The sequence below is a fragment of the Notolabrus celidotus genome, chromosome 11, assembly GCF_009762535.1.
Source record: "Notolabrus celidotus isolate fNotCel1 chromosome 11, fNotCel1.pri, whole genome shotgun sequence".
Taxonomy (NCBI): domain Eukaryota; kingdom Metazoa; phylum Chordata; class Actinopteri; order Labriformes; family Labridae; genus Notolabrus; species Notolabrus celidotus.
This window is the reverse complement of record NC_048282.1, coordinates 17,232,804-17,260,492: the sequence shown is the minus strand read 5'-3', so window position 1 is coordinate 17,260,492 and position 27,689 is coordinate 17,232,804. Positions and strand designations below refer to the sequence as shown.

At 39.9% G+C, this 27,689-nt stretch overlaps 1 protein-coding gene across 3 annotated transcripts; it reads left to right on the top strand.

The window, feature by feature from the left end:
* Positions 1–1,685: 1,685 nt before the first annotated feature.
* Positions 1,686–25,105, top strand: ampd2b (adenosine monophosphate deaminase 2b). Of its 3 annotated transcripts, none has more exons than XM_034695912.1 (18): positions 1,686–2,262; positions 16,496–16,620; positions 16,717–16,847; positions 16,925–17,008; positions 17,134–17,236; positions 17,396–17,588; positions 18,502–18,643; positions 18,759–18,848; positions 19,061–19,190; positions 19,300–19,494; positions 19,634–19,765; positions 19,875–20,038; positions 21,889–22,015; positions 22,106–22,269; positions 22,624–22,744; positions 22,942–23,115; positions 23,227–23,337; positions 24,432–25,105. In XM_034695912.1, the coding sequence occupies exons 1-18, from the start codon at positions 2,163–2,165 to the stop codon at positions 24,645–24,647; spliced, it is 2,502 nt and encodes an 833-aa protein (XP_034551803.1). In that variant the 5' UTR covers positions 1,686–2,162; the 3' UTR covers positions 24,648–25,105. The 3 variants fall into 3 exon arrangements, with proteins under 3 accessions (XP_034551803.1, XP_034551804.1, XP_034551805.1); XM_034695913.1 differs by having other exon boundaries at positions 1,688–2,262; positions 16,940–17,008; XM_034695914.1 differs by lacking the exon at positions 1,686–2,262 and adding an exon at positions 10,745–10,867 and having other exon boundaries at positions 16,940–17,008.
* Positions 25,106–27,689: the final 2,584 nt, after the last annotated feature.

Here is a 27,689-nt window from a genome sequence, read left to right as displayed (position 1 = left end):
CCTGTATTTTACTTTGTTATAGCTTAACTCAGTTGTCTTTTACCAAACGTAAAATCTGAAGACCTAGGGTTAAAAAAACGTGATATTCGAAAATGTAGATGTTAACCAATTTTTGAATAAAATATCAAACAATTTGAAGTAATGCAAGCCCAAAATATATGCTGTAAAATAGTAATTGGACTGTAAACATAGACAAGTTTTGCAAGTCATTTTTTGGCTTTCATTTTGTACATTGTTTTATTTTATGCATATTGCTTCTTTTCTGTTTTTATTATTTTTGCATTTGTAAGGTGACCTTGGGTGTCCTGAAAGACACCATAGATAAAATGTTTGCCTATTACAAGTCATCTTTGCAGTAACCTTTATATTGAACATGTAATGACACAATTTTCAACATTTTGTTTTAATGCTAGGTTTACATGCATTTCACTTAAGCCTGCTCCAGTTCTGTGAGGTTGCGTGTTCTTGTTTGCTCGCAATTCTGTTAGATACAGAAGTGCTAGCTTATTTTTTGTAAATTAACAACACTAGAGTATTTAGCAAAGCGAGAATGCTAACATTAGCATGCTTGCTATTTTAAAATGACAATTTGATATTGATGTTTGTCACGTTTTAATGTTAACAATGGTGCTCATGGGTTTGTTAGCATACTAGCATGTGCCCATACAGATCAAGTTGCAACCTCCAGTTTCTAAAAAATAACACCATATTTTTATTCAGCTCCACAATAATCATATCTTTCATACTCTTCTTTCTGTCCAGTGTAACTCAGTAAACAGGTAACAGGTCTAGATTCTTTCATTGCATGTATTACAGGGAAATGGTATCAACATATTCACACATTTCCAACTCGCTATAAGTTCCTCTGCTGCTTCATCACCCTGTCTGGTGTCTCCTTTGTCCACGCTGTCACTTCTGTGTAATGTTTATGCAGCTGAGAAAAATGTAGCAACCAAAAAATAAGCACAAGATGACGACACTAATCCTCTGGTGGAAATGGTGTTCAGATTTGTTAAAATGTATCATGTTTTTTGACTGTCTGGGTTGAAGTGTAGGTCTACAGTGCATAAAGAAGTTCTGCTAGCATTTTCTGTGTAGTAGCCTTACTCTAATACAGTGGTTCCCAAAGTGTGGGTTGGGACCCCCTGGTGGGTTGAGACACAAATGGGGGGTCGTGAGAAGTTATCTAAAATACATTTTACCCATTATAGTAAAAATATTAAAAAAAATAGTGGCTAAACTTGAAATAAGACATTGAAAATAGAAAATGTAATGAGTTTTCTGCCTTTCTTTGTTGCCAGATAACTCCTTTTAGTGAACAGTTAATGATCAAAAGCATCAGTAGCAGCAGGTTAATTCATAACGGTGCAGGAAACACAGCCACATGCTCATATAGGTAGGCTAATTTTCTGCAGACCAGCTAAATAAGACCACCCTTCGAGGGACAGTGGGGGTCGCGAGTCTTAGGCACCTATGGGCTATTTTAGTAGTCACGGGCTGAAAAGTTTGGGAACCCCTGCTGTAATAGACGCTTAAACTCTGTCATGAAAAGGTTATTTTAATACTCATTTTCTGTACCTCATACAAGTTTTAAACTTAAACTTGAGTGTTTGTTAATAAATAGAAAACCTACTTTGAACTTTGATTTTGATTTAATGGCAAGACGCGTCGCAAGCACAACCCCATTTAGTCTCTGCGGCACCTTACAAGCTGAGCCGCTTCAGTGTGTGTGTCAGTATGTTTGTGTGTGTTCATGCGTCGCAGGGGGCAGGCTTTGCCTCTCCATCACGCTTCCCAACCCCTCACCCTCTTTGCCCGAGTCCCCAGCTTCTTCTCCCAGCGCTGCAGCTCATGCACACGGGGTTCTTCCGGAGGTGGGCGGGACCTGTTTCGCTGCAGAGGGATGCTCCGCAGCTCCACGCTGGACCAACCGCTGTGGAAATCCCTGCAGTCAGGCACGTAGCAGTAGCTTACACACTGACAATCACAAGCGTGCGCAGACTGCAATCAAGCACCCTCAAGCTCCCAGCATCTGTGCTACATTTCTGCTCTCTTTCCTCTGCTCCTCCTCCTCCTCGTGTGGCTCTCCGTCCTCCGCAGCTCTGACTCACTCAGTGCTTATTTTTCCATCCACACTAAGCCGAACCACACAACCTGGAATCATGTCCTCCAACCTGCCCCCCGGGACTGCAGCTGGGGCCAAAAGCAAGCCGTTGTCCCCATTCAGGAAGCGGGGCAGCCTGCAGTACACGGCCAGCACAGGTGAGTGGACTCGATGTGAATAAGTATTTGGATTTTTGCATCAAAACAGGGACTGATGACTCTGAGCCTGAGGTCCTGTGGCAATAGGTCTGTGCATTTTTATGTGAATTCAGACTTATTTAACAATACAATTTTGAATTGGAATATTTTACAGGTATTTGTGAAAAATAAATATGGTGACTTACTTTGACTTTTTGCTTGTAGTTTGTTGAAAAGCAAACCTGTTGATTAAAGAGGATGCTCTCCGCATGTGGAACATTTTTACAATCAGACCCTGAAGTATGCTGGCATGTAGCTTTTCCTATCAGCTTTAATTTTCAGTCATTTTAAATATGACACATTTTGCATTGATACAATCTCTAGATTTAGAAAGATCCATGGATCCTTGAGGGAAAATTGCAGTTAACGGCCAACTCTGTGTGTGAAAACTTTGATGTTGCTGAAATGTTGATTGTTTTTCTGCGGTGAAAGCTCATTTCATGAGTTGCTAACCCCTGGCTTGTACTGCCCTGTCATAAGATATCATATTAGGTGGAAAAATATGCAAGCTAAGACCTTTCTCATTCTTGTCCCTCGAGAACAGCGATGTGATGCTTGTTTGCTGTTTTCATTCAGCCTGATGGCTGTGTTTGGCATGGAGTGAATATGTAGTGGGTTGGTACCTCACAACATGATCCCCAGTTGAATGAGAGGATTAGTCTCCACTATGATGTATGCACACCCCAATCAGCCTTTCATCCAAACTACAAAGAGTAAAGAATGACCACATGGACGAAGTACCAGCCTTTTAAATACCCCCACCCCCACTTCACCTGTACCCGCTTTCTCTGAAATGTTAAACATATTTATGCACTTTGTAGAGATACCATGCTAATAGTGATGTTCTTATGTATTGGAATATGACCTTTACTTTCTACATATTATGTCATCTATGAGAAAAAAAAAGATGTGCAAAGGTGTGAAAATGTCTCTCCTTTTCACAGGACAAAAAATAAAACATCCTGGCATGAATTATTGATATTATGATACAAGACAAACTGAGAAACACACCTGCGGTAAGAACCTGAATCATGGTATTTTAAAGGGTTTTTTTAATATAAGAAGTAAATTGTTTTAACTGTTCTTACTAAGAGTTTTATTTTAGATATTTGAATTTCAAAATACAAAGAAACAGCTCAAATATCTGCTGTATCTTTAAAAGCTGAAGCACACCCAGGTCATGCTGCCACAGGGGACCAAGCATGCTGTGACCGTACTATGACTGTCACAGATTCATTTGAACCCTGACAACAAGTGATTCACCATCCCACCCCTCCCATCAGGATGCTCCCTGTGATTTCCCTCATTTACAGCTTGTGTAGCTGTTAGAAAAACTGAGGGAAGAGGAAGGCTGCTAGAACACTGTTCGACACAGACATTTCTGTTTTTTCAGACAGAGGCAGAGTCTGTACAGAAACAAATGATATTAACGTCCATATTTTATGCTGTTGAGGCATCCAAAGGAACCATCTGAGTAAGCAAACATGACATTTAGTTGACTCATCTTTGTCTTTTTTTATTCTGAAAGGCACTGATCTATCTTTTGGCTCGTTGTACAGTACAGTCCATGTAAACAGCAATATGTGATGTGGAGACAGCAGCAGATACATGATCATTTGAGGGAAGGAGATTAGGGGGCTGATTGAACGCTTGTGTCATTGTGACATCGCTCTTCCCAAATCTAATGAATCCATCTACAAAATAATCGTAAATGATTTGTCCAACATTTAGATTTCACTTGTCTGGGTAATGATTAGCTTAATGGACGCTGAGCATACTGGAGAAGGCTTAGCTTGTTAGATTGTTTTAATAAGAAACCTAACCTTTAAATTCAATCTAATGAGCTTTCTGCAGACCCATCAGCACAGCAGTGAGGAATAAATGTGGAATGATGGTGCAGTATCTAATCAGCTCTAACTAGGTTTGAATCACTAACAGCTTAGCCCTCTCTTTGCGTTATTAACCTCCTTACACACATTATGCACTCCTCCATGTCGATCAGACAGACTTTTGCTCTTTTGTGTGTTTACGGTGTGAAGAGCTGAGGCAGAGCATTGTCCAGATTTAGCACATTATTGCAGGGTTTGTAGAGTGAACTCAGCAGTGCATGAATCACTTCTCTGGCTGTGAAAAAGGTAGTTCTGAGATTAGAGCACTACCCACTCACCATTCAGCCTGCTCTGCACTAGTACTGTTCTGCACTTACTGAACAATAGAATTCAGAGTAAATAAAAGGGACTTTATAGAGCAGCAGGTATGTGCTTCCTGATAGAAGCTTTTTGCTATAAGTGGCATAAAACAGCTTTTTGAACAAGAAGACCTCAGACACCAACTTTTCAAGATGATGTGATAATGATGATGATGATGATGATGATGATGATGATGATGATGATGATGGTGATGATGATGACGATGACGATGATGATGATGGTATTGTTCATTGGAGCATTTGATTAATTGGTTGTATATACATACTTGATATTCACAAAAAAATGGATGACCCATGTCCAAGAGAGCAGTGATAAAATATTCAAATCCTAAAAGCATAATTAGCATTAATATCATGTATCTTTGTGACAACCATCAATAATAATAACACCATGGTGTTAATCTGACACCTAAAATATATCTAAAATACCAATATAGCCATAGTGAATCTAGGACATTATGGCCCTGTACATTTTTGTTAGTCATAAAGGGGCCCTTACTGTTAATGTTAGTCTGTCTGATAACCACAAGCAGTAACCTCTGGTGTTGAAAAATGAAGCTGATGTGGAAGAGCAAACAACTACAGTGCCCACTTGAGGCTGGCTTCAAAAGCCAAGGAAAACCAATTAAAGCTCAAATTAAAATCAAGCAGTGGGGTGCCAGTTTATAGCTCAGTTGGTAGGGCAGGCAAGAAATAAATAGAGGCTACAATTCTCGTCATATTGGTTTTAAGATTCTGATATGATTTGGAGCATGTCATTCCCTCTCTCCCTCCCCACATTCTCAATCCCTCTCAAGTTGTCCTTTCAAAATAAAGGCAACAAACCCTCAAAATAATCTTTAAAAAATAGTAATAAAGTGGCAACCCTATTAAAAAGTCCTGGAAGTGCTAAAAGCTGCAGTTCTTTGCATGTCCACTTGAAGCTGGCTCAAAAAGCCATTATACCCACTATCATATATCTTAATATTTCAATTTTTGTAGCAAAAATGAACATGTTTATTGCCAGGTTCAAAAAATTGATTTGGTTTGAATATCCAATTTCTCTATTCATGTACACAGGGGAGGTATTACTTTTGTTTGAAAATATTAAGGCTCCATGTTTTGCATTTTAACATAATTAGGGCTGTGGCTGATTTGACTGACAGGCAGATACATGTAGCTGTATGCAAGGAGGCTAAAGAACCACCTCAATTTGATCTCTTTGTCTCTTGTCAGCTTGTTAAATTAAGTCAGTACCAATACGGAGACCATCACTGAGGTTCATAACCTCACTTCAGGGACCAATGGGTGGCATCACTTTGTCCATGTTTTATACAGTCTGTGATTAAGATGCCTTTTTTTCCCAGCAGTTTTAAACTTGTTGACAACATTGAACAAAAACTGTTTTTTTGCTTCTATACATATGTATTTTTTGGTTTGTAAAACTATAAAGGGGACACATTTTCTTAACTCATCCATCTTTTAATTTATAAAAGGCCAAGAGCATCTCTCCAGAAACCAATGGGTGACATCACCTAGACTTTGTTTATGTTTTACACAGTGAATGGAGCTTACTGTAAGTTAAGGAAATGAGCTAATTTAATGGCTATATTCATTATCAAATAGTCAAAATCCTTTCAACTCATCATCTTTTGGTAGCCAGTTATATATTTTATTTGTTTTGTGTGTAAAATTGTTGTCCACAAAGTCACAAGTAACTATGGCTCACATGTATATGTGGGGAAGTATAGAGTGCAATATCTGGCTTGGTAATGTAGTATTGTTGAAATATAGCATTACTTTCAACCTCTGGAGGAAATAAATAGTGCTATAATATAAATCATGAAATAGCTGTGAATCACTTCTATCAGGCCACTTTTATAAATGACCATTTAAGCAGACTAGTAGGCTGATAATTGGCCTTTGAACACACTGTACTTCGCCCACATCTTGTTAGCACCTCCTGTAGTTGTGTCACACCTTGTCATCACTGCATACTCAACACATGTCATCGTCCGTTCCACCCACTGATTCACAGTAATTACATGGGAGAGCCCCTCAAAATGTAACTAATGATTTACAATGTCCCAGGAGTCTTGACCCAGCACACCTACATGTGATAACCTTCAGCCTGTGTGTGTTTCTTCACTCTGAGGAGTCAGTTCTTCTGTTACTCATATTGACCAACATGTGGTCTGTCAGAGGTCTGGTGGACTTTTGCCCGGTGGGTGGGATCCCCTCTCTGTTGTAATATTGCTTATACTTTAAGTGAGGGGATGCAGTAGATAGACAGAATATCTGATGCTGAACTGTGTTGGCAACATTACCACCTGTGAAGAGCCAGAGTCTTGTTTTAAAGGTACAGTGCAAGCTATTGTAGAAGTTATTCTAAACTAGACAGTCACTTCAAACTACAACTTAAATGCTGTTCTTTAGTATTATGTTTAGATATTGTACTTTCAATTTAATGCTACTTTTAACTCTCACTCAACTACATCTCAGAGGTATATGCACAAGTTTTTTCCACACCACGTGTCTTACAGATAGTCAACAGCTACATCACTGAATGATTGATCTAAAAGCCTCGATTTCAGTCAAAATGTAATCTTTTATATATCTTGAAAGCAAAAACGCTAAGTTTTAGCCGTCCATCCTTTTAACTGTGAGGTTTGGCTTCAAATCTTTGTCATATTGGACACTTAAAATGTTACGTTTTTTAGAGTGTTGGCCAGAAAAGGCTAATTGTTTGCTCTGAGATTTAATTTGGTGTTTCACATTTTACTCACACTGTAGAATTAACAACCAATCAGCTGAAAAAGTTATACAGTATCCTTTGAACCCCTAAGATATTCATACAGAACTTGCCATCATATTGTAAAATGATGCTCTGCTTCCTCAAAACTGCCAAAAAATATTTCCAGCAGAGTCCAGCTGCAAGATCTGAATTTAACATTTACATTATTTCATCAGTTCTAATAATTAAAAAATGTAAATGATAATATTAATACTTTAAAGTGACATTGATGTGTAATAAGAGTCACTTTCTTTGATACCTCATTATTAGAGGCTTAATCTAGAGTTCTTAATTTTTACAATGCTTTTTGAATTATGATATTTTTAAGTAGGTATGTTGTGCTCATAAGTTTACATACCCTGGCAGAATTGGTGATTTTTTTTGGGCCATTTTTCAGAGACTATGAATGATGAGAGAAACACTTTTTTTTCACTCATGGTTAGTGGTTGGGGGAAGCAGAATTATTATCAAACAACTGTGTTTACTCTTTTTATATCATAAAGACAACAGAAACTACCCAAGAAACCATAAATTCTGCCAGGGTATGTAAACTTATGAGCACAACTGTATGTATGTTCTGTGCTTCCTCCAGTTTCAGCTGTCATAATCGATTAGGTTGGAGCTTTCAGCTGTTGTCAGTATTTCTAGTTTTCTTATTTGACTGAAGGTATATCACCATAATAAGCTTGCACTGGTTTGTGTGTGACACATTTGACCATTAGAGGGCGCCTGTTCTAAATAAATACAACAAACCAGTCAAATCTATTAACAGCAATCTTGTTTGCTGTGCTCCTCTTGGGGCCACAACAATTTGATTAGCCCTCTTGAAAGCAATTTTGCCTTTGAGTGGATTGAAAAAATACAGACACAATGGTTTAACCTTGGAAGGGCGAGTGGTAATTTGCTCGTCGTCGGATTGCATTTGACACCGCAGAGGCTGAGGTTTTCTGTCTAGTTTGTCAGCAGCTCTCTTTGAACTGGATCACTCTGGTTGAGAGAGCAGCTCTGCTATAAGCTTGTTTTATAGCCGGTAGATATGATGTATTTGCAGTACATGATGTACTGATTGTTGGGATGGTTAAGCTACCTTTTCATCAAATCTTAACACTGCTGGAGGAGAACAAGTTGTACATATTTGCATATTGTATGTTTTATGTAAATTCAGATGTGATGCTCGGGGGCCTAAAATAGACATATGCAAATTATTTATGCAATAATCGCAGATAATGGCAACAGATCAAAGACATGCACATATCCCATCAGAAGAACAAAACTAACCACTGGATGAGTTAGTGTTTCCAGTTCCTATTTTTAGCTTATAGGATCCTATTGTTGCACAGCTACACATTTAAATTCCTGCATAATAGAGAGCCACACTATGTTTATTGATGACATACTCCTTCATGATGATGTACATTGTATATGTTGTTGATTTTCACTCAATTACACAAGCACCTTTCTGCTTCTACCAATTTGCATCAATATCTAAGCTTCAGGGCTACAAAAGTATTTTCTAAACTCTTATTTTGTAATATCTGATATATTGTCCAAAACTCAGCTGATGTAGGATAAACTTTATTTGCAATGTTATGTAACATACTTTTTGAAGATTACCATTGTCAATATTAACCATTGACTGCAACAGAGAGGCAGGCAGGGACATGTCCAGAGGAGTGGTCAGAATTGGCATAGGCCCCCTCGAAATCTGATTGACCACCCCAAAGTCCTGAACCATGATTGGCTTTGTGTCTTGTCAGAGGCAGAACGTCTGTAAAATTCAAGCATTTGGGCTATCTCATAACAAGCTGCAAATGGTTTACTTTTGTCAGTATTTAAATGTATTAAATAATCTTTTGTTGGTCCTTACATTGGTAGAAAAAACTTTGCACATCTGTTTCATAAGACAAGTACATAAAATTGTGCCTTTTGAAAAACATCTTTATTTTAAGTCCTTAAAGAATTATGATTAGAAGACTTATATGATGCCACACTGTTGTTATTTTTTTTTAGTTATGAAAATTATGCAAGGAAAAATAACATCTATGTGAAACTTAAATGTCAGGAGTTGAAGTAGAAATATTTAGTAGAGACAGAAAGGTTAATAAGTACTATTCATTAATGGGTGTTTGCCCTTACTCAATGGCACTCGTGTATGAGTCAGTGCCCCAGTTGTGCCACCACAGTAAAAGGTCTGGACACACCTCTGCAAACAGGATGGGAAAGCCAAGAAGTAGAGAGATCAATTAATCAATTAATCAATTTCCTGTTTGATATTTTCATGACATTTGTGAAAACTGGAAGTGAGAGTAAAATATTTTTCAATCTTCCTTGAGTTCCAAGTTATAGTAAGACAACTTGAGTTGAACTATTGACAGTGTTGAGCAAGAGAAGATAAGATATGTAGCACCAACACTTAATGCACACTGATGTTTACCGTCTTTGAAAGCCTCTTTTGCGCATTGGTTGCAAATTCACGTGATTACCAAGTCTTGGCTAACCACAAATTCTGTCGACATGGCTTATAAAGCTTTCTGAGAGGCTCAATAGGCCACACAGTATTTTTTTTGCAAGCCAAGCATGCAGCAATTGTTGTTATCCAGAGTAAATTGACATTCAGTGCAAAAGTACAATAAGAAAGGAGATATGACTTGGACACTGCAGAATGCAAAGAAAGATTTCACCATCATTTATCATTCTTTGGCATCAAATTGCATCAGTTCACTGAATTATTAATGTGCTGTTTCATCATTTTTTGCACACACAGTTCTGTGTGTTTAGCCTGGGAAAGCATGTTCCAGAAATCACTGCTGCAACCTTAATGGGGACAGCATGCTGGCCCTTTAATTTTATTCATGTGAGAGGAGATGGAAGCAAGGGCTCATTTATTAGACAGTCAGACTGCTGCTATTCAGCAAGCAAAAAAACAGACTTTTCATACAGCTGAGACAGCACCGTTTTATTCTCACGCATATGCACAGACGACACAAACATCCCGGACACATGGTCTCTTCAGCAAAACACAGTACGAAGGATGAAAAATAGGAGAGGGGGGTGCTGTGAGAGGGACTCACTGCGGGAGAACACACATCAGCTGGTGATGTACGTTGTCTCCCCCCGCCTCCCGCCCCTCCTGTGGTACATCCCAGATAGATGTCAGAGGCATTTAAATGAGGAGGATCAGCTCCAGAGGCAGCTAGTGCAGCGACAGCTGGCCTGAAAAGAGCAGAGGGGGGTCACACACACTGGGATGTGAGGGGGAGTTCATGGATCTGCTGGACCTGCTCTTTGTATGTATGACAGGGAAAGATTATAGAGAGTGGAGGAGATGACTCTTTGACTCTAAGTTTGTTTATGTCTGAGTGTGCGTGTGTGTTTTAGCCTGTTGTGTCATTAGATTGTGAGTGTTTGTTTCTTGTTTCTCTCCATCCCTTGCTCCTCTCATGTTAAACCTGTTTTCAAAGGACAGCAGACGCCATCCTGGGCATGCTCCATCACCCTGCCAGGACAGTCTCTCTCTCTCCCTCCTCTCTCTCTCCTCTCTCTACCCTGCTAGCTGCTGTTTAACGCAGGCTCTGAGGAGACAGGTACGCTCCACTACCCCCATCTTGTGCAAAAGCACAAATAATGCCTTCCTCTCCTCCCCTCCCCTCTAACCCTCCCCCTTATTTTTCCCTCTCCCTCTTTCACACTCACTGCCACTCTCCTCTGCCTGTCCCTTGACAGCTTTGTGCAATAGCCCTGAGCTGTGCTGTCTTGAGTGCAGAGGAGAATGTGTGCCGATTGATTGTCCCACAAACTAGCTTTCTTGTGTGTTTTGAAAATGGTGTGAAGGTGCAACTGTGCACAAAGAATCAGAACAGATCAATATGTTGTACTGACTGCAGCTGCAGCTGTGGGATCGGATCAAAGGGCTGTTTACAAAGCTAGTGGGCACCTTTTCTTGGTATTTCTGGCATTTCTATTCTGTATGGTTCAAGTGAGAGGGCTGACAGCTGCAAAAGGAAACACAGGAAGGCAGTTTCAAGAATACATACATGGTCCTGCAGACATATAGTTCATGCAGCTGCAGAGACTAAAACATCTCTGACAGTCGGGAGAATTCAGCTGCACATCCGCAGAGACTTCAGCTGTTCGATGCAGAGCCAGAGAGAGATGCTGAGAGAGGAAGCATCCCTTGGAGAAGCAGAAGAGTTGTTAAATCCTGCTGCATGTGTCTGTGTGTGTGTGTGTGTAAGTTTGACCCTTGGATATGAGACTCACTATGTGATATCAAAAAAAATTTTAACACTGATCTGTGTAAAAAACAGATGAGTTTAAGATGCTGCTCAGTTCTGTGATGTTGACTTTACGTATGTGTTAGTTGTGCACATTTAACTGCTTGATCAATAAGTGCTGGTAAAAAAAAAGTATAAGATGTTGAACCTTGATAGTTTATATCAAATAATTTGGAGCTAAAGCAGAGAGTGTTGAATACACATTAATTCAATTATACACAATTTAATTTATGTGTGTCTGAAGAAGTAATTGCAGGAATGAAAATATGGTCTTTTGGTAGTGTACTGAAAACAGTATGATTTGCTATCACAGAAAAAAGTGATGCATCAACAATCTGAGTTTAACGATCTCCAACCTTAGGAAAGATCTGCTTTCTCAGCAGTACTGACGCGTATGAGCTGTTCATAAGTTTGTCTCTCACTATGAGTCACTGGCATTCCCTGCGGGCTGAATACCAAATTTGCATAGTCAATGGAAGCAGGTAGACTGTGGCTGATGATTCTCTGATGGTAGAAAAAGATAGAGATAGAGATAGAGAGAGGAGAGGAGAAGAGGGGAGGGGTAAAATGCAAGGGATTCTCTTGATAGTTAAGAGTATTCATGCAGAGTTATGTTTATTTATGCAAACTTTTTGAAACTCAAACAGGGATTCTTTTCTGTTGACAGCGGCGAGAAGATCACAACAAGCAGAACTGGAAATTAGGTTTCACAGGATGTCTCTTGACCTCTGACCTCTGACCTCTAGCTCCCCTCTGGCTTGTAGGCTTCGGATGACTTCTCACTTGTGATCTGATCTCATCCCTGAGGACCAGTATTCTTTTTCGCACCATCCGGTTCAGGTTAGACTTGAGTTATGCTCAATTGAAACATGTATGCAGTGGAGGTCCCTCAGCTAACTGATACTCTTTGTCCTCGTTCTGAAGCTTGTCTCTGATCCAACTTGTTGTTGTGTTAGGCACCTTGTAGTTTATGGTGTATAAGCGCTCCTGCTGCTCTCCTGCTGCTCCTATTAAGATCAATAAGAGCTTAAGCCAACTAGGTTATGTTCAAGTGAAACGTGGCCGACTTTATTTTCTGAGTGGTTTGTTCTCCAACAGTGGGGAGATGAGTTGTTGCGTAACCGTAGATGCTACTGATCCAAATATAGCAGCCATTAGGGGATTAGCTCCGGGCCCGGCAGGCTTGGCTAGGCTCGGCTTTACTGCGGCCCAGTGTGGATGTTTGTGCTGCTGGTTGTCTCCTGCTGCCCTCCACACCAGTGTCTGCTGTTATTACCGTGAAATGATATGCCTCAAACGGACAGCAGAGATTATATCTTTGCCAGCCGTTACATTACACAGACGGGCTCCTTCCTCTCGGCGTCTAACTGTGGCTTGACTTTGTGGCAGAGACCAGAGGACAGTTAGGTTACATAGCATGTGTTTGCATTTCTATAGGTTAAGACCATAGACTGTATGGTTAAGACTTACTGCTGTAGTAAATTTCCTGTTGTTTTTTTCTCATTTGTTTACACATGTAATATTAAAATGACTAAAGTTGCAGGTACTACATCACTACATAAATAGATCTCCTCAGTAGTTAAAACCAGCTTTTTTGCAGCTCATACTTTTAGCTAAGATAAAACCTTATCTGTGTCCAAATAACTGTAACAGTAGTCCATGCCTTCATCATATCTAGGCTGGATTGCTGTAAATCTCTGTATTTTGGTCTGGATAAGTTGTTTATGCAGCGTCTTGAGCTTGTGCTCTCAGCAAAACAACTGGGTTAACTGGGAGAAGTAAGTATGACAACAATAACCCAAGTTTAGCCACTTTTCATTGGCTTCCTGTCCATTTTAAAATTGATTTCGAAATATAATTGATTGTTTATAAGGCTTGAAATTGATTGTTTCTTTCTTATCTAGCTGATCTCTTGCACTACCACACTCTAGTTAGGCCATGAGGTCAACTAACCAGCTGCTCTTAGAAATCACGACATTGACACTTTAAAACAAAGGGGATCAAGCCTTTTTGCATTGGCTGCCCCTTAGCTATGGACCAATCACCTGCTCATATAAAATCTAATCAGACTCTTGATATTTTAAGTTGCTGAAGACTAGGGATGCACCGATTCTACTTTTTAGGTCCCGATACCGATATCGATACCTGGGCTTTGGTATCTGCCGATACCGATACTAGCAGATCCGATCCGGGTATTGATTTAACAGTCTCTATTCCTTAATGTGAGGATAGAATCATGTTTTGGCAACTTCAGGCTTTTCTGACTTGATGATGAACTGTACCTGGGTTCCAAGTGCTAAACCAGAGGCTGGAATCCCTTAATTTCAAGGATCCGGAACAAATAAATCCAATAACCTGTCCGTTTTTTCACACTTTGAATCCATTAATAGAAGGTTTCTTCCTTATTTGCAGTAAGCTACAGCTGACGTAAACTTCCTCCTTTGGGCTTCCATCATATTTTTCAGCGCCATCCGTCGAAACATTACCGCTGCACATGTTGCAAATTTCCAGCGGAGTTGTTAGCAAAAGAAGCGTGACATACACCTAAACTGCAGAAACTCTGTAGTTATCTTCCATCATGCTCCACCGGGCAAAAATGCACAGACCGACTGGCACTGATGACATAGGAGACACACATGGCTGTTGTAAACACAGAAAAGCATAGAACTGAGATGTATAGATCTGCCATACGGATCGGCACTATATATCGGCCCTTTGTCATCGATATCCGATCTCACTTTTTGAGTCTGATCTAGCCAATATCCGATACCAGGATTGGATCGGTGCATCCCTACCGAAGACCTGTCTCTTCTCGATGGCCTCCTACCTAAGTTGACCCTGTCTCTTACATTTTATATTGTCTAGCAGGTCTTTTATTATAACGTTTTTGGTTTTATCTTGGCCCTTAATTGTTTTCTCCTTGTTGTCTCCTTGGTTGCACAACACTTGGGTGAATGTGAGTTGTTTTATTTATTTTTTGGGAGGGGGCATTTTTGCTTTCATTGACAGGACAGCTGTAGATTAGACAGGAAAAGTGGGAAGTAGATAGTGGGGGAAGACATGCAGCAAAAAGAGGTCGCCTGGAGTTGAACCGGCGACCTCTGCGACGAGGACTGTAGCCTCGATACATGGGGCACTTAGACAGAGTCGTTTTAAATGCGCTTTATGAATAAATATGTCTTGACTTGACTTTACATAATACTGAATTAGATGGGTACCATTACTCTTAGTCATACATTTAAATCTACTGTATTTATTGAGGACAAATCTGTAATCAAAAATTCAACATTACAGATTTGTCCTCATTTAAAATTATGAATACAATAAACAAACCAAAAGAGAAACAAAGGTACAACAAATAGGCACACAACTATCCCTTTATCCCTCCCTGTTCCCAGTACTTGACTTAATGCTACTCCAGAAGGGAGTTGTACAGTTAACAGTTACTTTGTATCATCAATGTATTAAAGATGGGGATGCCAAATCTTGTTTCCAAATAAGAGAGTTTTATTATTTTTTCCAGTCATACTTTATCAGGTAGTGTGATTAAATGACCTGCTCACATTATTGTAGTTCCTTTTGACTCTGATGAACGTCTTCCTTGAGGTCTTTGCATAGACCAGAGCTCGACTACCCAGCCTTTTAAAGGTCAAAATCAATCTTCCCTCAAGTGTTTCAGTCCAAGATACATGTACATAAATGTGTATATTCTGATATCGCTTCTTGTGGTGCAGGCAAACTTTAAAGTGCTGAGTGGGATGTGTTGATTGGACAGTGTTAAACAGAAGGCGATAAACACGTGGTCACAAACCACCTCGTCTCTCTTCATAGAAACTGTTTTTGCCACCTCACAAAATGTTTTCTATTTTTGATGAAGCTCTTTGTCCAGTCCCTCTCAGCCCAGTTAATTGGCCTCTCTTGTCTTGTCTGCTGTTCCTGTAGAGCAGACAGACTCAGACATGCTCCTTTGAATAAACCAGACTTCCTTTAGATTTGGCACAACACTTCAAAGACAACACAGACTGCATGTAACACACAGATTGCCCTCTTTGACCGTCCTGTGCGTATGGTCTATAAATACTGACATACCCCTGTCCTGCTGACACTCTGGCGTTCACAGGATGAAATATTCAGCAGGATGATGAATATTTCAGTGGCAGGTGTGTAGTTTCGAGGGAAAGATTAATATCATTGCAGGTAGGCTGCTAAATTTACACCCAGGGGAACACAGCACTGAAGACAGTGTCTCTGCTTGCTGTTCACTACCCACTATCGCTGTTAAAATCCTGCTCTACAAGCCTCCACTTACAGCAGTCTTTATCCCAAGTCTTATTTCCAGTCACCATCCCCCTTAATTTTCCCTCCTCTTCTTTCCATGACAACTGGGTTGGTATAAAAGTTGAGTCTTGTGTTGGCAACAATGGAGGGTATTAGCCGGTGTGTGTGCTGATGGGCTCTCAACCTGAATGCTCTATTGTGTCTCGAGGCACAAACAGCCGCTGAGCTTAGACCCACTGATGGAGGAACAAGCTTCTGCAGACTGTGCTGGTTACTGTGAATTAATGATAGGCTACAGGATTGAAGGATTGTGAAAAACAGAGTGCTTTAAACAAGCTGATTTGGCTCAATTATATTGATCTCTTGCCTACTTTTTCCATGCTGGGTAAAATGAGAAGACACATGCTATTTTTACCAAGGTTGATAAGTTCATTGACAGTTAATGGGATGCAGCTGTTGCTAAACCCATTTATCCATTCCTTGAACAGAAATTAGTTGCTGCATGCACTGATGCATTAGTATGCTCTCCTTTTAAAGTCAATTCATGTTAGCAGTTATATTTTCTAGTTTTGCAAGTTGCATACTTTTTCTCTTGATTTTGAAATTTCTTCCCCGGTCACTCACTCTCTCTCTCTTTTTCTCCCTCTTTTTTATCTCCAGTTGATCTCCGCGGTGCACGCCACCTCCTCACTACCCAGCATTCCTTGCCTGGGATCCCTGTGGCCTTGAAACAATCCATTGACCTACGTACATCCATGGATGGGAAGTACAAGGAGATTGCTGAAGTAAGAACTCAGTGACTCACCTACTGCACTTAGATTGATTTTAATCTTGCTTGCTGTTAGATGAGTAGACTTTAATGCTGTTGACTTTTTTTGAAGGAGCTGTTCTCTCGCACGCTGGCGGAGAGTGAGATGCGCAGCGCCCCATATGAATTTCCTGAGGACAGCCCAATCGAACAACTGGAGGAGAGGCGTCAACGCCTCGAGCGACAGATCAGCCAGGATGTCAAGTAAGTGCCAAGACAGAAAAACTGGTTTGTTAGTTAAAATCCTGAAGCTAACCATATTGATCCATAAGTGAGCTCAGTCTCTCTGTGCTCAGGTTTGAACCCGACATCCTCCTCCGAGCCAAACAGGAGTTCATGAAGACTGACAGTGCTACAGATCTGGAGTGAGTGATTCCCCCCCCCCCCCCCCCCCTAGCTTTAGGAAACATAGACCTCATTATGCTTTTAATGTGTACGCTACAAGAGTAGAAAATGATTTAATGCCTTTGTTGGTTCAACTGTTTGTTAGATACATGAAGGAACAGAGCGAAGCTCCGGACTTTCAGGAGAGAGAGCTGGTTCCAGAGAGAGAGTACCAGAGGGTCTCAATATCTGGAGAGGAGAAATGTGGGGTAAGTCAGAGGCACTAAAAATGAAGAGAGAGCATTTCTTGGTAGACTCATTGGCACATCATTTCCTTTGTCAACTCTCCCCATTAAATAACACCTCCTCGCCTTATTTTTCCTTTGCTTCTGTCTCCATTTGTTTGATTCTATTGTTCCTCTGTCCAGGTTCCCTTCACAGATCTGTTGGATGCTGCTAAATGTGTGGTGAAGGCTCTATTCATCAGACAGAAGTATATGGGTCTGTCACTGCAGAGTTTCTGCAGAACTACCGCTCGATATCTGCAAGATCTGAGTGAGAGACCTCTGGACCTGGAAGTCTATGAAGAGGAGGACGAGATCCCAGAGACCACAGCTGCTGGTACTTACACATGTACACTACAATGATATCATGTCATTCTCTTTTACCACACTCAATCTTTCATGTAAAAAACTCAAACAAAGAACTAAAAGAATGAACCCATTGCAAAAATGCTTCCAGATTCTTTCAGTTTCCTATATTGTATTGATTACCTCTCTTTCTGGAACCATGTGATTAACCTTTTTTCTAATATTTTGGATATTTATAACAAAAAACTTTAAATCAACCTATACTTGTTAGTGATAAACTATTAGTATCACTGACTTATACTAAACAAAGAGTTATTTCCTGGTATATTCCTGATTGCTTATTTAAAATCATCTTGTGTTAGTATTGGAATGGAAGTCATATCAAGTAGGGGAGACGAGGTATGGCTGTAACACTTCTTACTTCGGCACCTGCTACTCTCTGAAATTTTGAGCTAGAGTTCTCAAAGTACCAACATGTGTAAACATGATGTATTCAAATAATTACATCACTATGTATTTAACAAATGTATGAGTATTGATGTTGAATTCCATATACAGCCTGAAAGGTGTGCTAGCTAAGCTATCACAGCTCTGACAAGTAATATGTCTTTGAAATCATGTGACCCAGAGAGGACATGCAGTAGTATGTTGTTAACGGCACACTAACAGCTGAGTTAGGAGGTAGTTTGTAGTACTGATTGGTGGAAAGTGGTGTTTCAATTCTCCCCATGTTACAACCGTACCCGGTCTCCCCTATCATGTGTGTTACTCTCACACTAAGACATTTGCAGGCACTTCTACACATTTCACATTCCATCTGTCACACAGCCCTGAACCTGCTGTCACAAAGTGCAGCCTGTTCCAATCAGACCTTGGCTGCATGCACGTTTCCACTGCGTTCTAAAGCCGTGGCGTTCACAGTGCCACATTCTGTCTCCTCTCAGATGCCACAGAGCACCCACCTGTTTCTGAAACGCACCCATATGAGAACCAGGACCCTTCCAGCATGCCCCCCGACATGGGTTACGGCTGCAAGATGGTAGATGGTGTCATGCATGTGTACACGACAAGGAACATTATGGAGAAGTGAGACATATGTGATGAACCACGATGTGCATGCATGCATTTTATTTAACTATGCTGGTCTGTTTTTAGACTCACACGTTACAGTTTCCTGCTCAAGTTTTGAATTTTCAAACAGGAGCACAGAGTTGGAGCTGCCGTATCCAGATCTGCAGGAGTATATTGCTGATATGAACGTCATGATGGCTCTCATTATCAATGGACCAGTGTAAGATTGCTTTATTTTTTAATACAGCCCATGTTTTTTTTATTTAACTATGAATCATTATGACCATCAAAATGCTTTAGCACCAGGCTTTATTGTCTCTTTCTTTTTTCAGCCATTTTCAAAATAGAGAAATAATGCCAGCAGAGCGTAGAACTACATTTTAATACTGTCATAAAATACCAAATACCTGTTTGTGTTTCTCTTCACCACAGAAAGTCCTTCTGCTACCGACGTTTGCAGTATCTTAGCTCAAAGTTCCAGATGCACATCCTGCTGAATGAGATGAAAGAGCTGGCGGCACAGAAAAAAGTCCCACATCGCGACTTTTACAATATCCGTAAGGTGAACTAGACAGCTGCTTCTTCTGAGCCTATCACAGGTACTTTTTTTAATCCAGAGTCAGACTTCAGTATTTTAACTTTTTATCCCCCTTTACTGAATTAATCTACAGGTTGACACACACATACATGCCTCTTCCTGTATGAACCAGAAGCACCTGCTGCGATTTATAAAGAGGGCCATGAAGAAGTATCCTAAAGAGATAGTTCATGTGGAAAGAGGAAAGGGTCAGACGCTCATGGAAGTGTTCGAGAGCATGAATCTGACAGCCTTTGACCTGAGTGTGGACACTCTGGACATGCATGCAGTAAGTAACAAGTATGATGGATAGATCATATGTGATCCGTTCATAACTGCTGCCTGTTTAGACAAAGTTTAAATTTTGAATAATGATTCAACAGGCAATGACGCAGTGTGTAAATCAGAGCTTTCGTGTCTTTTTGTAGGACCGAAACACTTTTCATCGCTTTGACAAGTTCAATGCCAAATACAATCCCATCGGAGAGTCCATCCTGAGAGAGATCTTCATCAAAACAGACAACCACATCGAGGGAAAATACTTTGGTCACATTATTAAGGTCATCCCTCACACCTGAAACACTGTTTTTGCCATGAGGATACCTGCATCAGCATGACTGTATGAGTATGTGGCGCCCCCTGCTGACTGTCTGTGTCCCTGTTTCTCAGGAAGTGATGGCTGACCTGGAGGAGAGTAAGTACCAGAACGTTGAGCTCAGACTGTCCATCTACGGCCGCTCCAGAGATGAGTGGGACAAACTGGCCAAGTGGGCTGTCAAACATCACGTCTACTCCACTAATGTGCGCTGGCTGGTGCAAGTGCCTCGACTATTGTGAGTAAGACCACTGATGGGCAATATGAAAAAGATTTACTTTACTTTACTGTACTTTACTTTAGGAAAGGCAAGGCAAGGCAAGGCAACTTTATTTGTATAGTGCATTTCAGACAAACATAAAAGAGCACAATTCAAATGACAAATATAATAAAACAGAAAAGAAAAGGATACTTAGAAATATATTAAAAGTAAATTTAAAATGTGCATTTAAAGTGAGTTAAAAAAGCTAAAATTGGAAGGCAGTGGCAGATAAGAAAGTCTTAATCTTTAATTTAAAAGAGGTGAGAGTTAGAGCAGACCTGCAGCTTTCAGGGAGTTTGTTCCAGATATGTGGGGCATAATGACTACAAGCTGCTTCACCATGTTTCGTTCTGACTGTCAGTACTGACAGCAGACCAGTACCTGATGACCTCAGAGGTTGAGATGGTTCATACAGTAGCAGCAGATCAGCAATGTAGTACTGTAGTACTATTTTAGTACAACGCTGTGATACAACACTGAAGTATTTGACCTGCTAGTGTTACTTCTACTCTTCAATGAATGTTATATACAATATGTAATGATATATTGTACAGAAAGTTACCCAAGAGATTATAATATTGTTTGTAACAGCTCTTCTTCCTCTCATAATATTACAATGCTATAATATTGTATGTGTGTAGTAAGCTGGACTAAGAATTAAGTGTCTGCATGTAATTTGACAATGCAAGCATAAGAAACTAAAGCAACATTTCATACATTATAACAATCTAAATAATAGAGACATAGAATTACAAGAAAACAATATTTTAATTTTGTATTACAGTTAAATAAACCAAAAGTCAAATGTTAATTTGTAGTTATTATTATTATTATTATTATAACCTTTAATTAACCAGGAAATGCTCATTGAGATTAAAAATCTCTTTTCCAAGAGAGTCCTGGCCAAGAAAGGCATCAGCACAGTTACAGAGTTACAATTTTACAATAGACATAAATACAAGTAGCAGACGCATACAACAGCTACACAACAGGTACCTCCAGAAAAACAGCATGTCACATTTAAACAAAACATCTACAGACAGATGCTTCAGCCTCCAAGCCATTTAAGGACCGCTTAAAAGCATTCAAAGATATCATATCAGACAGTTTTAGATCCTTTTGTAAGGCGTTCCAGGTCGAGGGAGCAGCAAACCTGAAGGCCGTTTTCCCAAGTTCAGTCCTGACCCTCGGAACAGATAGTATTAAAAGATCCTGAGATTGAAGATTATGAGATCCTGAGTTCTTTTGTGCAATATATGCGAGGAAGTAAGAGGGAAGTAGTCCTAGGATGCATTTATAAATAAGAAGATGCCAATGTTTTTTCCTGCGTGACGACAGGGGGGACCATCCTACTCTCGAGTACAGCACACAGTGATGAGTCATCGTTTTAAAATTGGTGATAAACCTCAAAGCTCCATGATATACAGTATCAAGTATGTGCAAGCTTTGAGCAGAGGCGTGCATATATAAAACCTCACCGTAGTCCAGCGCAGACAGAAAAGTAGCAGCAACCAGGTTTTTTTTGGCTTCAAAAGAAAGGCGAGATCTAACTAAAATAAAATTTCATCCTTTTAGCAAGCTGCTGGATGTGAGGGGTGAAGGTTAAAGTATCATCAATTAAATGCCAAGGTATCTATAGTGGGAAACAAGTAGTATTAAACTTTTCCAAAATTATTTAATTGACACTTTTTTTTAGTTACGCGAAAGATGTGTCTGCTGGTACACCACTTAGAAGCCCTTTCTGAGATATTAAAACAGCCAAATGACTCACATAATTAAAATAAGCAACAAAAACTTAACTTTAAAGGTGTATTTCCCTCCCACAGTGACGTCTACCACACAAAGAAACAGCTGTCCAACTTCCAAGAGATGCTGGAGAATGTTTTCATGCCTCTGTTCGAGGTCACAGTCGACCCCAGCAGCCACCCAGAGCTTCACCTCTTCCTCCAGCATGTATGAAGACTGTATGGACTCATGCCTTTGTGTGTTTTCCATTTGTAACAAGACTTCAGAGTGTAACGTGTCTCTTGTGTCCTCTTATAGGTTGTGGGTTTCGACAGTGTGGATGACGAGTCAAAACCAGAGCAACATATCTTTAATTTGGACAGTCCGCTGCCGGTGAACTGGACAGAGGAGGACAACCCGCCCTATTCATACTACCTCTACTACATGTATGCAAACATGACGGTGCTGAATCACCTGCGTAGGTATGTCACTGCACCACATTCTTTACTGCTGCTGCAGTCACAGATCATATATTTTAGATGTTCACCGTAATTACAGTTTGCACTTATTAAGGAAGCAATGATTATTAAATGATACCTACACATGATGTTTGTACTATTTCTTAAATTGAAGAAATATTAATCGTTTAGTGGTACAAATGTGTCGCCTTCATGCTTACACAATTATTCTAAAGCAACTACTTGGCTTGTGTAAGGATATCTCTTTCTCTCTATCTTAAATATCTCTTTATTCTGTGATATGACAAAGCAAAAGTAAGTGTTACCTCCCTTTGCTCTGTTGATCATTCTCCCCATATCCGTGTCCTTTTAATCCAGGCAGCGAGGGTTTCCCACGCTCGTCCTGCGTCCTCACTGTGGGGAGGCGGGTCCAATCCATCACCTGGTGTCTGGTTTCATGCTGTCAGAGAACATCTCTCATGGCCTGCTGCTCAGAAAGGTGCGACCTCAATATCCTGTCAGCTTTATTTGACACATAGAAGAGAGTTCATCACTGAAAGAGCTCATGAGGAAATTAATCTAATAGAAAAGCAACAGTGCCAGACCTTGGCTCATTTATTCTCTCTTTGTTCAGACTTTCATATAGTTCAGTGCTTGGTTAATAAAGACAAAGTGTAATGCTTTGTGTCCCTCCAGGCTCCTGTGTTGCAGTATTTGTACTACCTGGCTCAGATCGGTATCGCCATGTCACCTCTCAGCAATAACAGCCTGTTCCTCAGCTACCACCGTAACCCTCTGCCAGAGTACCTGTCCAGAGGCCTCATGGTCTCTCTGTCCACAGATGACCCTTTGCAGTTTCACTTCACTAAGGTCAGTGTGCACAGTGTGGCACGCTCAGATGACTCAAAATGCTATATAATTCTTGTGTGATTAACGTGAGGCTGTATATGACTTGAGCACTTGTGACGGTTCTCTCTGTAGGAGCCGTTGATGGAGGAGTACAGCATTGCTGCTCAGGTGTGGAAACTCAGCTCCTGTGACATGTGTGAGCTGGCCAGAAACAGTGTGCTGATGAGCGGATTCTCTCATAAGGTTTAAACATGTCTTTATAGCACATTACAGTAGGGGAGAACGGGGTTGGTTGTCACATGGGTTGGTTGGCACACTCGTTATATCTCGCCACCAGAGGGCGCTGTCTCTCAAATTGGGGTATGGACATTTCCAGAATTGGGATCAGAGCTCACCTACATAGTCTTCTCTGGAGTAAGACAGCTGAACTTGAGGTGAGAGGACTTTTTGTGTTTTTCATGTCAAATTGTAAATATTCAGCTCCTCAGTATTTTTCTTCTAGGCTTTTAAAGGATGGGTTTATAACAAAACAAGTGTTACCCTTACAAAGTGTGAGGGGAAAGCTATAGTTTAGATTTTTATTAGCTAGCTAACTAGTTGTTAGATGGTTGTTAGCCTTGATGCTAGCAAAAAGTTCCAGTTGGGGTTGGTCGTCACATTCTCTTTGGGGTTGGTTGTCACATGTAACAATCAACCCCTATGTTGGCAAAATCATGCATGGTGAAATGAGTTGGAGTGTGCAGACCCTACATTTGCCATCACTGTAACTCAGACAGTGACTGCATGTAGCCTAGTTGAGTAGGTCATTATTGTTCGGCCTATTTGTTTTGTTCTTTATGTTGTTATATAGGCTGGCCTAAAGATGTGTTTCCTCTTCATGTTCCTCATTTTATGTTAAAATGTATTAAGTTATGTAGGCCTATCACTTGTCAGTGTAATATAGCATTCAAATTTAGTTCTGTCTTCTTGCCTTTTTTAAAAGATTTTTCCCATTGAAATACCATTGTGACAACCAACCCCATAGTGTGTGACAACCAACCCCGTGATGGGCTTGGTTGTCACAATGTGTCAGAGTGTCTTTGATAGTTATTTGCCTCTTTGTTACAATGAGTTGGAAAGTGAGATGGATACACATTTCAAGCCAACACCTTAAGCTTCGATTTAATGTAGGAATGACTATTGAACGATGTTTTGATGATGAGCAATCATTAAAACAGTAAAAAGTGTGACAACCAACCCTGTTCTCCCCTACATACCTTGTTGTCCAATCTGAATTTGTAACTATGGCTCTCCCTCCACAGTCTATAACTTTTACTCTGACTTCTCCTCTGAATCAGGTTAAGAGCTCCTGGCTTGGCTCATTTTACGTCGAGGAGGGTCAAGAGAGTAACGACATCAGACGCACAAACGTTCCTGACATCCGTGTGGCGTACCGTTATGAGACCATGTGTGAGGAGTTGAATTTGATCACACAGGCCATCCGCACAGATGAGTTGGAGACCACTGAGGAGGAGGGGAGTCTGTGTATGGGAACTGTGCAGGGAGAGAAGTGAAAATGCTCTGACACACTACAGTACATTCTCTGTTTGCACATTGGACTTTGTACAGATTTTCAAATCAACATATCACAGCTGTGAGGAGAGGGAAGCTTTGTTACGAGATGATTATGAGAGTTGGTAATGTGGCGGTATGAGAGAGGACCTACAATCTGTGTACCTAAAGTGTTTACTTCCTCTAGTCACGCTTAGTCATTCTGTGTTTCATTTGTCATGGTGATTTCACAATGTGTCTTGGTCTATTTATTTTAAAGTATTATATTTTTATGCCTCATGACTACATTTTGTCAGAGTTTCTGTCCAAAAACTGCATATCCTGTACCAAGCTCTAACCAGCACAGAGATCCAAGATTAGACACATCAATAAAACGTATCAATGGATCAAACACTTACCGATGACAGGAAGAAAAATGATCTGGAACTATTTCAAAATAAATAACCTTGAAGTACCTACAGGGCTGTAGCTATTATTCATGAAACTGGGGTCATGCTTTTGTTAGCTTTACTAGCAAGTGGCGTTTTAGTGACCTACAGGGAATTAACATTTTGAAATGAAATACAGACACATGGTGAGTATTTTCTCAAGCTGTCTCTAGTACTTAAAGACTCCAGATTTATTCTAGTATCAGCTTCCAAACACAAATAAATGGAGATCAGGGGATGGTTTTAAACAATATGTAGATGTTGATTGTTTTTGGAAATGTCTCGAAACAGTTATTAAGTTTAAGTGAAGTCAGATGATGGTTTTCAGGAGCTGCTTGCACCAGCTGTAACTGAGCAAAAATGTAATTGGACATTTATGAAATGAAAACAGATTAAAAGACAAAACAGCTCTTGAGAGATGAGTTGTTACTCAGTATTCGACGACTAGCAAAGCTTACATCCACTCATAAGTAATGTTAGATAAGTCACCTTAAAGAGAAGTCTTCCGCTCTATACAGAACTGCCTGAAATAAAGCTGACACGATACTACATGTATGAAATGTATATAAAGCACAGTCATTGTAGCAAGGACTGACAGTTAAGCCCTTATTGTGAACCAAACCAAAGCTTTCTTAAAGCTTGTTATATAACAGACATGCCCTGTTTGCATAGTGTATTTTGATTAAACAACAACAGATGTTACCTGGCAACCAACACTGGGATAGCAATGAGTAAGTAGACAAAGACTTCAAATTAAACTTGATTGATATCACAAATTTAAGTCTGTCAAGTAGCAAAGTTTAAAGTTGAACTTCACACAATTAAGGTGAATGAACATCCGGTGAATCCAACTCAAGAGAGAGAAAAAATAGTATGCAAAGTTAATTTACATTTTGAGGTGATCGGTGGAAATGTTGAGCAACTTCAGTATTTCAAAAAAATTCTTACTACAGTTCAACTACTTCAACAGCTTTTGCTGCAAAGTTTGTTTTATAAATGAATCAAAATGTTTTATCCTGTTTGGCTAACAGTTTTTAGATATTCGTATCCACAGGACAAACTATCATGCTTTAACCTAGGGGACACTTCACTGTTCCTGCTGCTGTGTATGAAATGAACTCTATCATATATCCCCCTCAGCTGCTCTGTGTCATATTGTTGTTGTTTTGTAGTCTTTTTGCATGAAGGCATGTATTTTTCTCTGGTGTGCAGTGAAGCTACTCAGATGTAGCATTTTATTTTAATTCTTATTTTGTGCTGTTGTCTCTACTTACAGTCTGAAGCCTAACTCTGATCTGATCCCTTTTTGTCTGGATATGTAATACAAAAAACTTTTCTGAGCCACGTGACAGTGAATCATGCATGATCTGTTCTTCAGTTCTCACCCGTTGCAAAAGTTCAATCATTGCCAAATTCATGAATAATCTCAGAGCTAGTCAACCTTTCACACCCTTCTGTTGGGTCCTGATGTTATCTGTTGAGCTGTTTGTTGCTCTTTAAAAGCATGATGTGTCTCTCCCAGGGAATTATATGTGCTGTTTGTGAAATATTATTTAATTATAATTGTGTCAAAGAAAAAAGTGTTTACATTGTAGTTCTTGACTTTCTGTATTCTGTAACTGAAAACTGCAGATTATAAAAATAAAGGAATAGAAAAATAATCCTCAGACAAATACTGTCTGTTTGAATTGTAGCTATAGAGATCAGACAGTGGGGTCTGTAAATATGTAATCAATAAATCAAGTTTTATTTATAAAATGCAACCCAAAGTGCTTTACAGGGATTGAAAAACAAGAAAGAAGCAGAAGTAAAACAATGGCAAGAGAATATTAAGGGAAAAATAATAATGATAATAATAAAAATAGTACTAATAAAAATAGAATAAAATAGAGACCAATGCACACCAACAATAAAATATATGTTATTAAAATAAGTTAAAGCATCAAAATTAACTAAGAATGCAAATAGTTAAAATAGTTTTTAACAGGGTAAGGATACAAGTTGAAAATAAAACTAAGGCTAAAAATATAAATAAAAACTGAATAGATGTGTAGCTCCCTCTCTAGAAACACCACTGTACGGAGACAGACACTGATTTCAAAGAACATTCAAAGAAAACTCAAGAGGAAAAAAATAACTCATTTTTATTAGGACCTCATCCAGAGAAATCAAAAGACGTGCTCGTTTTCTTTCCTCGCGTGGAAATAAAAGATCTCACAGAAAGCAGAACACTTGAGGAGGACGGCAGCTTGAAGCTGAAGATCCTGCTCACCACGTACAAATCCCTCAATAACCTGGCCCCCCATACCTCACTGACCTTCTCCGGTACTACCACCCCTCCCGCCGTCTCCGATCCTCTGACTCCAACCTCCTCACTCCCATAACTAAATCCAAGCACCGTACCTTGGGGGACCGGGCCTTTGCCATAGCCGCCCCCACCCTCTGGAACTCTCTCCCCCCACACATCCGTGCTTCTGACTCACTTCTTTCATTTAAGAAACAGTTGAAAAAATTACCTTTTCAAACAGGCATTCCCCTCACATTAATTTTTCCACCTCTTCCCTTGTCGTCTGCTTGTCTTGTATGTCTTTATTTGTATTTATTTATTTATTTGTA

Bases quoted from the DNA above. Each gene is read 5' to 3' on its own strand.
- ampd2b (XM_034695912.1), top strand. From the start codon at position 2,163: ATGTCCTCCAACCTGCCCCCCGGGACTGCAGCTGGGGCCAAAAGCAAG. The intron at 20,039-21,888 runs GTGAGTAAGACC...TCCCTCCCACAG, and splicing joins GTGCAAGTGCCTCGACTATT to TGACGTCTACCACACAAAGA. The intron at 22,270-22,623 runs GTATGTCACTGC...CTTTTAATCCAG, and splicing joins GTGCTGAATCACCTGCGTAG to GCAGCGAGGGTTTCCCACGC.